The 13,212-nt window shown below is 49.8% G+C and overlaps 1 protein-coding gene across 2 annotated transcripts in view; it reads right to left on the bottom strand.

Moving 5' to 3' along the window:
* The window catches only part of dati (zinc finger protein datilografo), an 87,333-nt gene extending 76,507 nt beyond the window's left edge, over positions 1-10,826 (bottom strand). The window contains exons 1-2 of one of the 2 annotated variants that reach the window (XM_089574090.1): positions 10,548-10,826; positions 764-969 (exon numbers count right to left, since the gene is read on the bottom strand). In XM_089574090.1, coding sequence (XP_089430216.1) covers positions 764-969; positions 10,548-10,572 — 231 coding nt within the window. In that variant the 5' untranslated portion in view covers positions 10,573-10,826. The remainder of the gene's footprint in view (positions 1-763; positions 970-10,547) is intronic. The other variant, XM_089574089.1, reaches the window with a different exon arrangement.
* Between the last annotated feature and the right edge of the window lie 2,386 nt (positions 10,827-13,212).

The raw sequence follows: 13,212 nt of genomic DNA, 5'->3' as shown, positions 1-13,212 counted from the left end.
AGAAAGGTCGGCATTTCGCATCAAAATGTCGTTCGAACAACGTTACTAGCCTTATGGCATGGCAGCGAGAATACCTTGGTTGTAGCTAAAGGAAAGGGAGACAGAATTCTCTCAGCACAACCTCAGTTCCTCGCCGTTGTCCTCGAACGGTTGAGCAAATGTGCGCAAATTCATCAGATATTTTTTTCCCTCCGAATCTGTCCTGAGACCGTAAAGCTTCGTGAGGACCGTCGACTATTTTCCACATATGCGAATGCACGGTTTTACACGCAGCTCGACAGGTAGATGACGCCGATAATAAATGCATACATGCGCAACGAACCCCCCCCCCCCCCCCCCTCCCGATGGACAAAGGAAGCGCAAACGTAAACACTCAACAAACGGGCCTCTTGTGTATTATGTAATGTACCACCTACAAGCGAAGAGAAAGTCCTCCTAAACCCCTAGAGACACAATGGGAAGTATATCTGCTGAAATATGAAATAGCCAACCTTTTCCACAAGCACCAGATCACGGCAACAAACGCGATATGGGCAGAATAACAAAGTATACCGAGCAAGCTACACATACGCCACAATAGGTTCGTAAGACAACTTCCCGTGGACCTGCGGAGGCACAGGAAGGCCCGAGAAAGGATGTAGATGGAGCACCTTAGAGCGATTGCTTTGTTCTAACGAGTCCCACATCGCAGGTCAAAGGCTATTGAGAGCGGGTGCCGCGCGGGCCACAGAGACAAGAGGAAGAAGGGGGCAGAGACACTGACCTGCGGGCACGTCTTGCACTGGTACTTCCTCTGCTGCGGAGGGTGGCCATGCGGCGCCGTGGCGGCGGCTGCGCCGTTGGCCGCCTTGAGCGGCTGCGGCGCGGCCAGCATCGGACTGGGCGTGCCGGGCGACGACGAGGAGCCGCTGTTCGAGGCCCGGCCGCCGCCGTACATGGGCAGCAGGTCGCCTTCCTCCAAGCTCGGGCCTGCGAGAGGAAATGGGGCAAGGGCAAGCAGTAGTCAGAGCAACCGCTATACTGTACAAATTACAAGCTGTAGTTCCTGGCCGCAGACACAAAAGAGATTCGGAGGCAGTGACACACCCAGTGGATCGCAAGGCTCCACTGCAGAATGCAGTGCCACAGATGCGCGACCTATAGGCTTCGGCCCTCAGTTCTAAACTGCGGGACATGCACTCTCCAGTCACTGGCCAACATATTTATTTTATGGGGGTTTAACGTCCCCAAGTGACTCAAGCTATGAGGGACGCCGTAACGAAGATCTCCGGAAATTTCGACCTTCACTACGGCGTCACTCATTGCGAGAGTCACTTTGGGACGTTAAACCCAGCATAAAATAAATAGGTTAGCCAGTGACCGGACAGATCATGCTGCCGCAATTTAGAACTGAGCACGCAGGTCAGTGGCATTGCGTTCTGCAGTAGAAGGCCCTGCAAAGCTTCTTGGCTTACCTGGAAGTACACCCTTACAGAAAGCATTTCTTCACATTTCTCTTCGTTGTGAAGAAATGGCCAGACGTAGAACTGTGTAGCGCTCATGTTGCGGCTACGCCGGAACGCGACCAGATTTCAGGCATGCACGGTGGCCATCGCTGAGGTGAGACTGGAAGCGCGGGGTAGCTGCGGTGCAGACGCCCTAGCATCGGGCAGGTTCGCTGGGGCTAATTTCGTAAGCTACTGAACACTCAACCAAACTAAGGACAGGCAAGAAATGTACGCACTCAAGGCTTCGTCCTCACAAAGTGAAACGAAATGTAGCCGCGGCTGCACGTCTAGATGACCTGGTACTCGCGTAGTCAGAGTGTGAAACCGTGCAATGCGGGACTATAATGCCGTAGAAACCCAGTAACTGATGCCTCGACCGTGGCTAATATTCTTCGCTATGTTCTTGTCCGCTGTAAGACAACATCCTCTATACGATCCCATATACTCCAAACATCGCAAACAGCGTTACCGAAAGATGTCTTCAAGGCAGCTTGTGGTTACAGTGCGGTCATCAAGTCGAACTTGCCATCACCTGAATGCAGCCACCTGAAAGGACCCTGCCCTTGAATGTCCCTTTAAGCACGGCTGACTGCATGGTCCGACGAGGACGCTAGCGTTGGTTGGACATCAGCACCGACAATTGCTGCTTCTGGGAGCAACGACAAGCGTTGCCGAACGCGCAGCAGCTTCTGGAGCAAGCTCAACCGGAATAGTTACCACGGTGGTGGAAAGGGTGACGAACCAGGATGCAAGGTGGAATGCAGCACGAGCCTCGCGCTACCTATGCGGCTCACCATGAGCTCGTTGCGGCGGATCGGCACCGCTCTGCGCCTGCGGCGGCCAGCCCTTGTGGTGCGACAGGAACGACTTGAGCTTCTGCAGCGAGATGACGGGCGTCGCGCACGCCGATCCCGGAGCAGCCTGGGGCGTGCCCAGGCATGCCGGCGACTCCACGAAGCCGCACGTGGCCAGTGCGGCCGCCGACCGGTGGTCAAACAGCGCGCGACGTCGTCGCCGCGAATCTCGCCGCGGCCGCTGACGCCGATGCTTCTGCTCGTCGCTCTGCAGGTTCTAAGGGAACGCCGCCGCCCTCCGCGCGGATGACGCAACCCTCATTTTGCTTCCCCTTTGTGTGCGCTTGCGCGCGAGCTTGCTTGCGAGGGCGTTGTTTGCGCCTTGTGCGTGTTTTGCTGGGGGCTCCATTTGCATGCGTCCCTCCTCTCCCCCAATCGAAGGGGTTCCCCGACGAGCGGGAGTCACCCTTTCGCGAAAGCGCGCCTCTCAAAAACAAGCACGCTGTACTCTTGCTTGCCACGCGATCGATGCCTGCCCGCGCTCCCCTCTTTCCGCTCGAGGCGTCATCGCTGCTGCTGCTGCTTCCTCAACAAGGGGAGGCAGGCACAGCGAAGCTATGTCGCTGCTGCTGCTGCTCGAGCGATGGTAGCGTCCGCGGCCGCCCCTCGGGACGCTTGGCGAGAACCCCAAGTCCATGGCACCGACGACGCATCCCGGCAGCGATGAGGCAGTGCTGGCACGTGGCGCGTGTCTGCACATGGCGTGTGTAATCTAGGCACAACCGGGTGGGGGAGCACCACTCGCAGGGTACAGCCCCTTGCTGCGACGCCCCAAAACCAAAACGAAGTGGGCGGTAACGGTACTGCTAGCCACCACCTTCACCGCATACCGGCGTATGAGGCCGGCTACAGAAACTTCCGTGTGTCCCTTGACGGTCCCCTTCCTGCTGTCGTTGCGCCAATGGCCTCAGAACAGAGGAATATGGTGGAAGGCTTCTTAGCGTAGACAGAAGATTATAGGGACACAAAAGGGCCTGCTAGATATGAAAATGAAGTTGAAGCGAACGATTTTCCGCAGCTTTCCTGGTGAAGGGAAAGGTGACGCTTCCGAATGTAAAGCTCGCTGTCTTTTCGACCGTTAGGTGATGGCGTCCACGATCGTGTATATTGTCGGGCATTGCTGTCTTTCTTGGCGCACGTCTCTCAAGCACGTCCTCCCGTTTGTATCTGGCTGCATGCTTTGAAATCTGCATGGCCGCCCACCCAATAAAAAAAAAGTGTCACAAATGGTAGTGCCTCCGGTCAAGACACATCTTCCCATTTTCTTTAGTGTACCGACAACGTACACCAACAACTGCTTGTCCACAGTGCGCTATCTTCCGAAGTGTTCGTTTCGACATGACGCCTGTGATGTTCACTGTGAGCGGCATAGCCTAAGTTTAGAGACATTAGGAGCAGTGCTGTCGAGGCCTCTGAATCCCCGCCGTCCATTTCATTCAGAGTAACAGCATTTCGGTGGACAACGTGAAGACCCTAAGTTTCTCAAGAACGTTCTCGAAGGAAAAGAAAATCGCAGAACGTGAAGGAAACGTGCAGATTAAAAACCAGTTAGTGCTGTCTAAACGAAGAGAAAATAAATCCGGACCGAATATAGCAAGAAAGGACGAGGGCTTGTTCTGGCTGTGTCCTGTCTGTGCGCAGTTCGTAACTTCATTTAATGTACACGTACCAACAGACTCGAGTTAACGTTATCCCGCTGTGCTAGAAGTTCATTACACATAGCACCAGTCGCATAGCGTTTGCTCCCCAGAAGCCGATGCCTCCTCGATATCACTCCGAACCAGATGAGCTGACTTTCGCAGATAAACGCCTCTCCTATTATCCTATCTTACTATCTCCCATTTGTGAGCCGCGCCTCCTCAGCATGTGCAATTGTAAAGGAGGAAAGAGCTCACCACCACCAGAGACATGCCACGGGAAATGGAGGAACAAATTTTTGCGTTCTCTTGTACTTCGTAAGCGGTGCTTTATAATGCTGCATTCACCAGCAGTGCCAGCAGCTCGCGTTGTGATGCAAGCCAACTCTCTATTAGTGGCGCCACATTACTACGCATATATACGAGCAGAGGCGTCCAAAGAGTTTTTATTGGGAAGCAGGCGCTGTGACTGGATTAAAATAAAGCAAGACTTGGCCCAGCAGATTAGGCTTGTAGACTGGCTCTGCTGTTCAGGAGATGCTTCGCTACCTATGGCTGGCATCGACGAGTCGAAGTGAAACAACTTTTTTTCTGTCATCAAGCTTACGGTTCTTTGAAATGCGTAGGGCACATTCTAAAGCTGTATCCTGTCGACTGCGCCAGAAAATTTGCAGGTACACGGAGGTCTTTCTCATGAGTCGGCCGCCAGTTTCGTCAATTACATCACACGCTGATTAAATCTGAAGAAAGTTAACTTCATATGCAACCTTACTTGCACATATATGCAAGTACGAGCAGAGATGTGAGCCGAGCTTGTTAGCTGTTTGGAAGAAATCGGAGAAATGGGCGGCCTGAAAGCTCGCCACAAAACTCGCCACAATTCGAATCGAAGTAAATGCTCCTAAAAAAATGCGCTGACGCTTCTTTTTATTATTTTCATGGATACTCCCTGCTGCTGAGCATAATTTCATAAAAAACATTGTACGTGTAAGGCTTGTAACTTGCATCGCTCTGACGCGCACGTGCATGTACGATACATTTCATTGCATGTAAAAACTATGAAGATTCCTCGCCTTACTAGCGAATGAATGTCTGATGGAATTATGTTTATGAAGGTATGTGTACTGTGCGTGTGTGTGTGCCAGATATAACGCTCAGTGAAAGCACATTTTTCAATCCAAATGTGGCTGAACCTTAATGCGTGCGTCTAAGATTGGTGTAATTCGTTTTACTTGATGCAGCACTTTGTTCGTAAGTATGCTTCGCACTCTACTGCCGCACTTTAGGGCTAAAACCCGAGTTAATCTCCCAGGAAGTGAACATGCCTTGCCAGAGACATCGTTTCTTGTGATTTCCTACGGCAAACGCAACAGGTTTTGTTTTATTTTACTTCTTGTCCCCGCGCTGGTCTTTACGCGGCGTGGAGGCTAGCGGACGTTACGGTCACCAGACGCGACAGACCACCCGACGCTGCCATTCGCTGCAGCCATGACGTCACGGGTATTCTTCCAGTAGCCGCGAAAGTCGTACGCACGTGTTGCTGCGCGAACCACTGGGGCGTGCGTGAGCAAGGTCAATGCCTTCACACACGTGGTTCCGATTTGCCGCTGCCGCATCTTTCCGTCAGCGGTTCCGGATTCAACCGACGTGTCTTTTGCGTCCGCTCGAGATGAATACGCTTTGCTTCGGGTCTCTCATTGCCGACGAAAGACGAGAAGGACGAGATCAGCGATGAGCCAAGTACGTATGTGCGGGAAGATCACGAAGGCGAAAACCCACGCTAGGGAAAACGCGGGTGCACTCTAAACTGAAGGGAGTAAATAGGGAGTAAACTGTCCTCTAGTGCACTCCCTTATATAAAAGGAAGTGCGCTAGAGGATGGCTTATACTCTCTTTTTACACCCATGTAGGTGTATTCGTGTGTGGAGGGTGCTCTAAAGTGGGTAAACCAAGCGCGTCAACCATGACGTTTTCATTACTGTTTTGTTTTGAACTTCTTTGGAGAAGAAATTCTAGAGGCCCGCGTACTGTGCGATGTCAGTGCACGTTAAAAAAACCCCAGGTGTTCGAAATTTCCGGAGCCCTCCACTACGGCGTCTCTCATAGCCTTAGTCGCTTTGGGACGTTAAACCCCATAAACCAAAGCAAACCAAACGTGTTTTGTTTTCTTTATTTCTGTCTGGTGCCTAGGCGTGTATGAGTTGAGGGGCCGAGGAGGAGTGTCATTTTTAGGAGTGTCATGAACCTAGGTGGAAAATTCTTGTGACGGGGCGTCGTGTGATCATATTACTATCACTCATCTGCTTTACTTAACCTCAGAAATTAATACATCCTGGTCCCTTTAAGGGAAACCCCCAAAGTTTAGTAGTTTACGAATCGGGAGTAATGACTAATTGGGGTCATTTTAAATCAGTGGCTAGTAATGAGTAATTACTCCCTAATTTTAAACTCCTCTGCATTGGCGATTTGCCCTAAGTGCTTGGCGCTAATACCGTTCCTGCTTCGAACTGCTCATCAGCTTGGCCTCACCATACCATCTATCTTTTCGCCATCCTGGCTATGCCTTATTTGGTAGAGCGACTGCGCCGGTTAGGCGATGGTCCCGGGTTCGATTCCTGGTAAAAAAAATTTAACTGCGAAGCTTCTGAAAAATATGTTTAGCTTTTCTCTGTAGCTGTATGGCCCCGTTAATAAGTAATTGCTCCCTAACTGATTATTTGCTTTTCAGAATAGCGAAAGCGTAATCTTTAACATATGTTGGAGCCCAAGCCGAAACAGAATAACACAATTTCTCTTTCATTTGCCTTTGGTGAACGCGTTATATTGTATTCACTTCACATTTAAACTGGATGTTTAATGTCCGGGACTCATCACGTTATTTCTTACACGGGCAGAGGCATGCCTAACCATGAGGAGTCGTAGAGAACTACCTAAATTATGCAAAGCCCTATGAGACGACGCCGCTCAATTCGTTCAGGGGAAATGTGGTAAGACTTCGCTGAGCATCCCCTCTTGATTGTGACGCACTACATCCAATGATGCTCTATAGACGAATAGAACTTAACTCTGCAGAGAAGCTCCACCCACTTTAAAGACAGCCACATTGAATTCCTCCACGGTAAAAAAAGTAGTACATTGGTAGTCTTTCTTTTTATCTAAAAAAGAAGCTATGTACGAAAAAAATTATAAGCTCCAGAATTTTGATGCCTGTGGCTTGTTTCACACAGCCAAACGTTAAAAGCTGACTTTCTTTACTGTTGTGATTATTGGTCAGCAGAGTAAAGCAGGACGCTGTGGACCATGGCCCAATGTTAACAACGGTTGTTTTTCAAGCTGAATCCTCCTATAGTGGTGTTGGCCATATCATCATCATCCTCGCTGGTAACATCCTCTACAGGGCGATGACCTCTTCCGATATCAAATTAAGCTTCCTGCGCTAGGTGCGGCCAACCTATCACCGAAAACCTACTAATCTCATCTGCCCATCTGGCTATGCAATGGCCCCGGCTACGCCTTTCTACATAAGAATATACTTGTTGCCTTAACTAAAAGACCATTAGCTAGTGCAAGTTTGTATTATAGTCTAAGTAGCTTTCATTCCTCTCTTTCTGCCTTTCAACATTGCCGTCTTCATTTTACTTTCCTTACCATATGTTCGCATTGCATATTGGCAAAACATTTTGGTTCATGTTAAACGCAGTGTAGTCATGCAAGATTGAAGAATGAGTTATGTAACGAAGACATTTCAGAAAGAAGTTTTGCGACGACACGTCTAAACTTCCCGATCACTGAGGTTCTGGGCATTCGGTCCACCGCAATTCATCGGAGAGGTGTTGTACTGGCTCTTTTTTTTTTTTCGCTTATTGCCGTAATGGAAGTGGCCCTTCGAGCATAAATGTTTTCTCTGATCGTCTTCAAAGAAAAGATTTCAGGGAGTTCACTGAGGATTTTCGGTACTTCGGACGAGTATGCTCGCCGTATTTAGTGCGAGTTTTTGGCAACAAATATCGCTCACTGAGTCGTAGCAGGCACGCAGGGGTGAGCCGAATGAAATTCTCTTCAGACTATAAGTAGCTTATTGTAACAGTTTCGTTACTCCTTATGTGGTTTCAAATGATCCATGAAGTATAAATCTGTTTCATAAGTTACCATCGTTTTACGTTCGAAAAGTCATTTGGTTGGTTTGGTTTGGTTTGGTTTATGGGGTTTAACGCCCCAAAGCGACTAAGGCTATGAGAGACGCCGTAGTGGAGGGATCCGGAAATTTCGACCACCTGGTGTTCTTTAACGTGCACTGACATCGCACAGCACACGGGCCTCTAGAATTTCTCCTCCAAAGAATTTCAACAGCCGCGGCCGGGATCGAACCCGCGTCTTTCGGGTCAGCAGCCGAGCACCATAACCACTGAGCCACCGCGGCGGCTTAATCAAAATGAGCAGGAGGTCGAACAAAGCCAAGTTGTCTACTTTCGCACTGTACAAACCTGCAGCGTCGCCTTTCGGACACTCATTGTTATCTTACTTACTGTCATGAACACAGTTAACTAAACTGAACATTTCAGAATTTTGACAGAAAACCGATATAAGTCACGAGAGTGCGCAGTCCCTACTAGAAATGGCATATATATAGTAACATAAAATAACTGCTTTTCTTTCAGTTCTGGATTTAAGTGATTTTTTTTACAACCAAACGAACGCAGTCCGCTGTATAATTGTTGCAGAGGATTGTGATACGTTGCATGGAAATCTTCGCTCTTGCCAGGAAAATCAAGTCAACGCGTGCGCTGACTTCGCGGAAACACGAAGTAGCTTGGCGACCTGCTTTAAATGAGAGTTAAGATCACTTCACGTAACCGCAGCAGAACATTCAACTCACGTGTCACTGGTACTGAAAAAGCATTTACTAGTCGTTGTAGCGGCGCAGTGCAGTACACTACATCACAACTTTTGCGATTTCGCGTCGCTCCAAATTTAACGAAGAAAAAAATACGCGTCTGACAATTACGCCTTCTGGCTCTATAATTAGCTCTACAATGTTCATGATGGCCTTCATTTTCTTCGCGGATGAAGGGTTTTGACTGCTGCCTTAAGTGTTAGTACCCGAGAAGAAACCCTTTCGTTGGTACCAATTTTTTGCTTATTTCTTTTCATTTGCTCCATAGTCTCTCGTGTCACGTGTGTAGGTGTCTGTATAGTCATGGGGACCCATAAGCAAGATTTAGAAGTCATGCTGCCGTCCGTCCTAATACCATGCTGAAACAACCACAAGTGCAGCAATGCTCTGGTAGGATACAGGACAGCCGGAACAATTTCAAGCTGCCAACTTCATTAATGCTAACAGCAGTATGAGATAGAAAACCTGCCAGTGCCTCTAATTAAACTCGCTTGATAGTCACCTATTTTTCGAGCTTGTTTTGTGTAAAAAGCCAAGGATCGGCGTGATGGTTTGCTTACGTTTCAGTATGTTATAAGCGGCGCTAAAGCGGTACGTGAAGCTTACAACGGCTAGCCAACTTTTTATCATCAGTTGCTGCGCCAAGAAAATCTTTGTGGCAAAAATTACAAATTAAACGATCAACTCGAGAACCCTACTGGGGAATGAGGAGAAAAGGATAAAAATAAAAATATATATACACCTTTAGAGCCAGCGCCCGCAGCAAATGTCGTTGGGATGAGCCGAGCGATTACCTTCGTCGCCGAAGCGAAAAAGCTCTGAGCTCCGAAACGCCTAGCATTGATCCTTTCCGCGAGCGCCAATCAATTAGCATTTCCCACCGTAGCCTTCAAACTTTCTTCAAAACACAGCTTTGCTTGCACTCGCCAAATATCGACGTGCGAACCACCCAGTATTTCCTTCAGCGTTCAGTCGACGCGTCTCCACCCTGTCATTCCCCCTCACCGTGATATTTCTCCTCTTCCTTTCAAACCCACTGACACACTCCACCCAAACCTTTCGTCGCCCGCATCCCGTGCGCTAGCTTCGCCGCACCATGAGCGTGCATTGCGGAGAAGCAACCTCTCGACACACCCATTACGACGCGACACACCTCCCTCAACGCTACCGTTAAGGGACGACCGTCTCGCTAGTAGACGCGTTGGGGAGCCATCACTCCCAAGCCTCAGAGGGAGCCAGCCATCATACTTGCGGGCCATCTACTCTAGCTCCGACATCGACGCTCTCTCTCTCTCGAAGTCGCGGACGCGCTAATTCTTGCCTCTCCACAGCAACGGGAAGAGCCGGCAACGGTGTCGTGTCCGCGCAACCCCAAGTCACGCGTCTCACCCGATCGATGCCCGCGAGTCGAGCCAGGGCTGCCGGGCGCGCGCACAGAACCCCGCAAACCCAGGACGACGCCACGGACGACAACGGCAGCGGTCGAGCGACCAGGAGCGGAGCCGCGACGCGAGTCGGTAATGGCGCCCCCGGCAGCAGCAGACGACGCGAGTGCATGCAGCGGCGCGCGCGGCTCGGCCCGGAGCGGAAAAAGAAGAGGAAGAGAGAAGGGCGGCCCGACGCTTTATGTTGCCGCGGCTTTCTTTTTTCAAATAGGCGCTCTTTGCCTACTTACTTGGGGAAGGCTGCTTGTCCATCATGGCGGCGCGCCGCCCTGCGCGCAGGCTCGCCGAGCTTCGACGTGGCGCCCCCGGGCGGCGGGATCCCGACACGCAGGGCGGCGCGGAAACGGAAAAAAGCGGGCCGCTGTTCCGCCGCCGCCGCAGCGAAGAAGCCCGGCGCGGGTTTGAGTAGCGAGCGAGCCTTTTTCGCTGGCTCGGAGGAGGCGCCCGCCTGATCTCTCCCGACGCGTCAAAGCAAGCTGGACTCCCTCTGTCGCTGGCTACCGCGGCGGCGGCGCAAGCAGCACGCTGACCACGAGCTATCGGTGGCAGGGGGCGATACTGCCGCTGGCGGCGCTGTCTGGCACTAAGGTGGGCGCTGCCCCCCACGGTCAATGGAGATTTGCCAGCGCTTCCACCCTGTGTGTGTCACAGGCTGTGGCGAGAGGCGTGTGTTGAGAGCATCACGGTGAAACGACAGGAAAGATGGCTAAAAAAAAAAAAAACCCTCTCTGTGCATGGTCGACTGACTAGAATCGTGTTTATGGTGATACCGGGCACGGAATCACAAGTCAATGCAACGCATTTCGTGCCCCTATGCATTAGACCTTAAAAGGCTGACAACGATTATGTAGAAAAACAGCCAGTTTATTATTCATCGCCTTTCCCCCGCAGTTGTTTTGGCAGCTAGATACGAAGTCACCTTTCCTCTGCAGGGCTTCACGTAGCTCGGAGTTTTACATAACATATCGTTTTTACACACTGCTAACATTATCGGAAGTGATCACGTTGTGTGAGTTTTATGTTTCGTCGAGTAGTCTAACTAAGCGTACAGAAATGGATATCCCAGCCCCGTCTAACCAAAGGTTGGCGATATTTAGCTAATAAAACACCAGGCGGTGTAAAAAAGCATTGTATTTACATGTGTTTCCTTGGTCTTGGCGCAACTGCTCCTTCGTGTCAGGTGACGTTTTAGTTTCTTTGACGTAATCTCTCAATGAGCTTTTTCTGTTTACCCTCGCTTTGCTTGATGGAAAACTAAAACTATAAATGTCTTGCACCCATCACTCACTGGATCCTGTTTTGAGAGATAGAAAGCATGTGAAAACAGGTAAAGTATGCCTCTGTGGTCATAAAATTACGATATTTGGCTTCTCTGAACGGAAAATGTTTCCCTCGAGAGTTTCCTACCACAAGAAATGTGGATGCTTCTTTTGAAAATCGATGAATTATCAGCACCCTTATCATCACATGCAATTATGGATTGGCTCCGAGTAAATGACTGTTGAGAAATGTTTGCACCGTTTCTTCACAACTTTCAGTTACGTGTTTTGCAGTTTTGCATCACGTGTTACGGTTGTGCATTATATAGTTCGGCCCTTATCAACACACTACAAAAGAAACTTTGAAGCTTGCTTCGCCACTAGACTGTTTAACGTAAGGTGAAGCCAACTCTACAGCTGAAAAGGCCATGTGCGTAAAGAGTGATGCAAACGAAAGTTGATTTCACATGCTTTCTCATTCGTAGTTTCGCTATAGAATGGCGTATGCTCACACAGACAACGAGTCTTATTTCCTTGCATATTGTTTAAGCTCACTTTAGGCTTTCTTGTTTTCTGTCTCTAAGTATTCACGATTGAGCTCGCGTCCCGTTGCACAAGATTTTGTTTCTTTGCTTCAAACCCATCGTTGACACACCCGTTTCTGTTCTTGCCTTTTTGATTCGCGCTCTCCCCTCAAGCGTATTTCCTCCTTAAGCACTTGGTAGCGTGCAAACAGCTAAGTAGCCAAATGAAGAGCCCCCGTCCATTCTTGAATGAAGAAGTTTTCGCCTTTGATGCCTTCTCTTACTCTCCTCCTCTACATAACCTCTCTCTGTCTCCCCCCCCCCCCCCCCCCCCCCCCCCCCTCCGATAGGACAGCGTTACCTCATGAGCATCTCTAAAAGCACCCTTTCATCATCCAGTCTGTTGGCCCTACTCTTCCGGCTTCACAGCTAATGGAATTTCTCAACTTTTCTTCGTCTTCTCCGCGCAATCTTCAATCGTTTCAGCCAAACTCATTCAGTAGCACGTTTCTCGCGTACAAATCTCAGATTTATAAAACAAAGGTAGCCTAAAAGCAAAAACAAAAAATTCAAGAAGACAGGCTTCGTTGGTGTACCTTTTTTTTTTTTATAACGATGGTCCCTACGTGAGCATTGTGGTTGGCTAGCCTATTCAATCTTTCTTTTTACCATAAAAGGAAACCTGTGTGCACGACTTCTATGGGGTGGCACTGACATCCGCTCCCTCGATGGGTTCGAGCCATCAGCCTAATTGCCAACCGCGACCCCGCGCTTTCTGTGTCGCCTTCATTGCACCCCCAGGCGCCAATCAGCGGGACTGCTTTGATGAATAATAGCCGAACCGGAGCGGATCGGTATCGACATCGTCCTCACAGTCTGACCGACCTTACGCAAGCAGGTGGCCGTTGCGATGATAGCTGACGGCAACGACAGTTCACTGAAGCCTTGTCGAAATGTTCGCATTATGCATGCCCACGAAAAGAAAGTCGGTGGCTATGATTCAAGCCTGATGGAAAAGCGACCGTATTACTCAGAAAGACTAGGTCTGCGCCGCCTGGATTCCCGAGTACGAAGTTTGAACTTGAATATGTTGAAGAACTCTGTCATGTTTC

The sequence above is a fragment of the Amblyomma mixtum genome, chromosome 2, assembly GCF_055824585.1.
Source record: "Amblyomma mixtum isolate Tamu chromosome 2, ASM5582458v1, whole genome shotgun sequence".
Taxonomy (NCBI): domain Eukaryota; kingdom Metazoa; phylum Arthropoda; class Arachnida; order Ixodida; family Ixodidae; genus Amblyomma; species Amblyomma mixtum.
The sequence above is the reverse complement of the archived record's forward strand: the minus strand, read 5'-3'. Positions and strand labels throughout refer to the sequence as shown.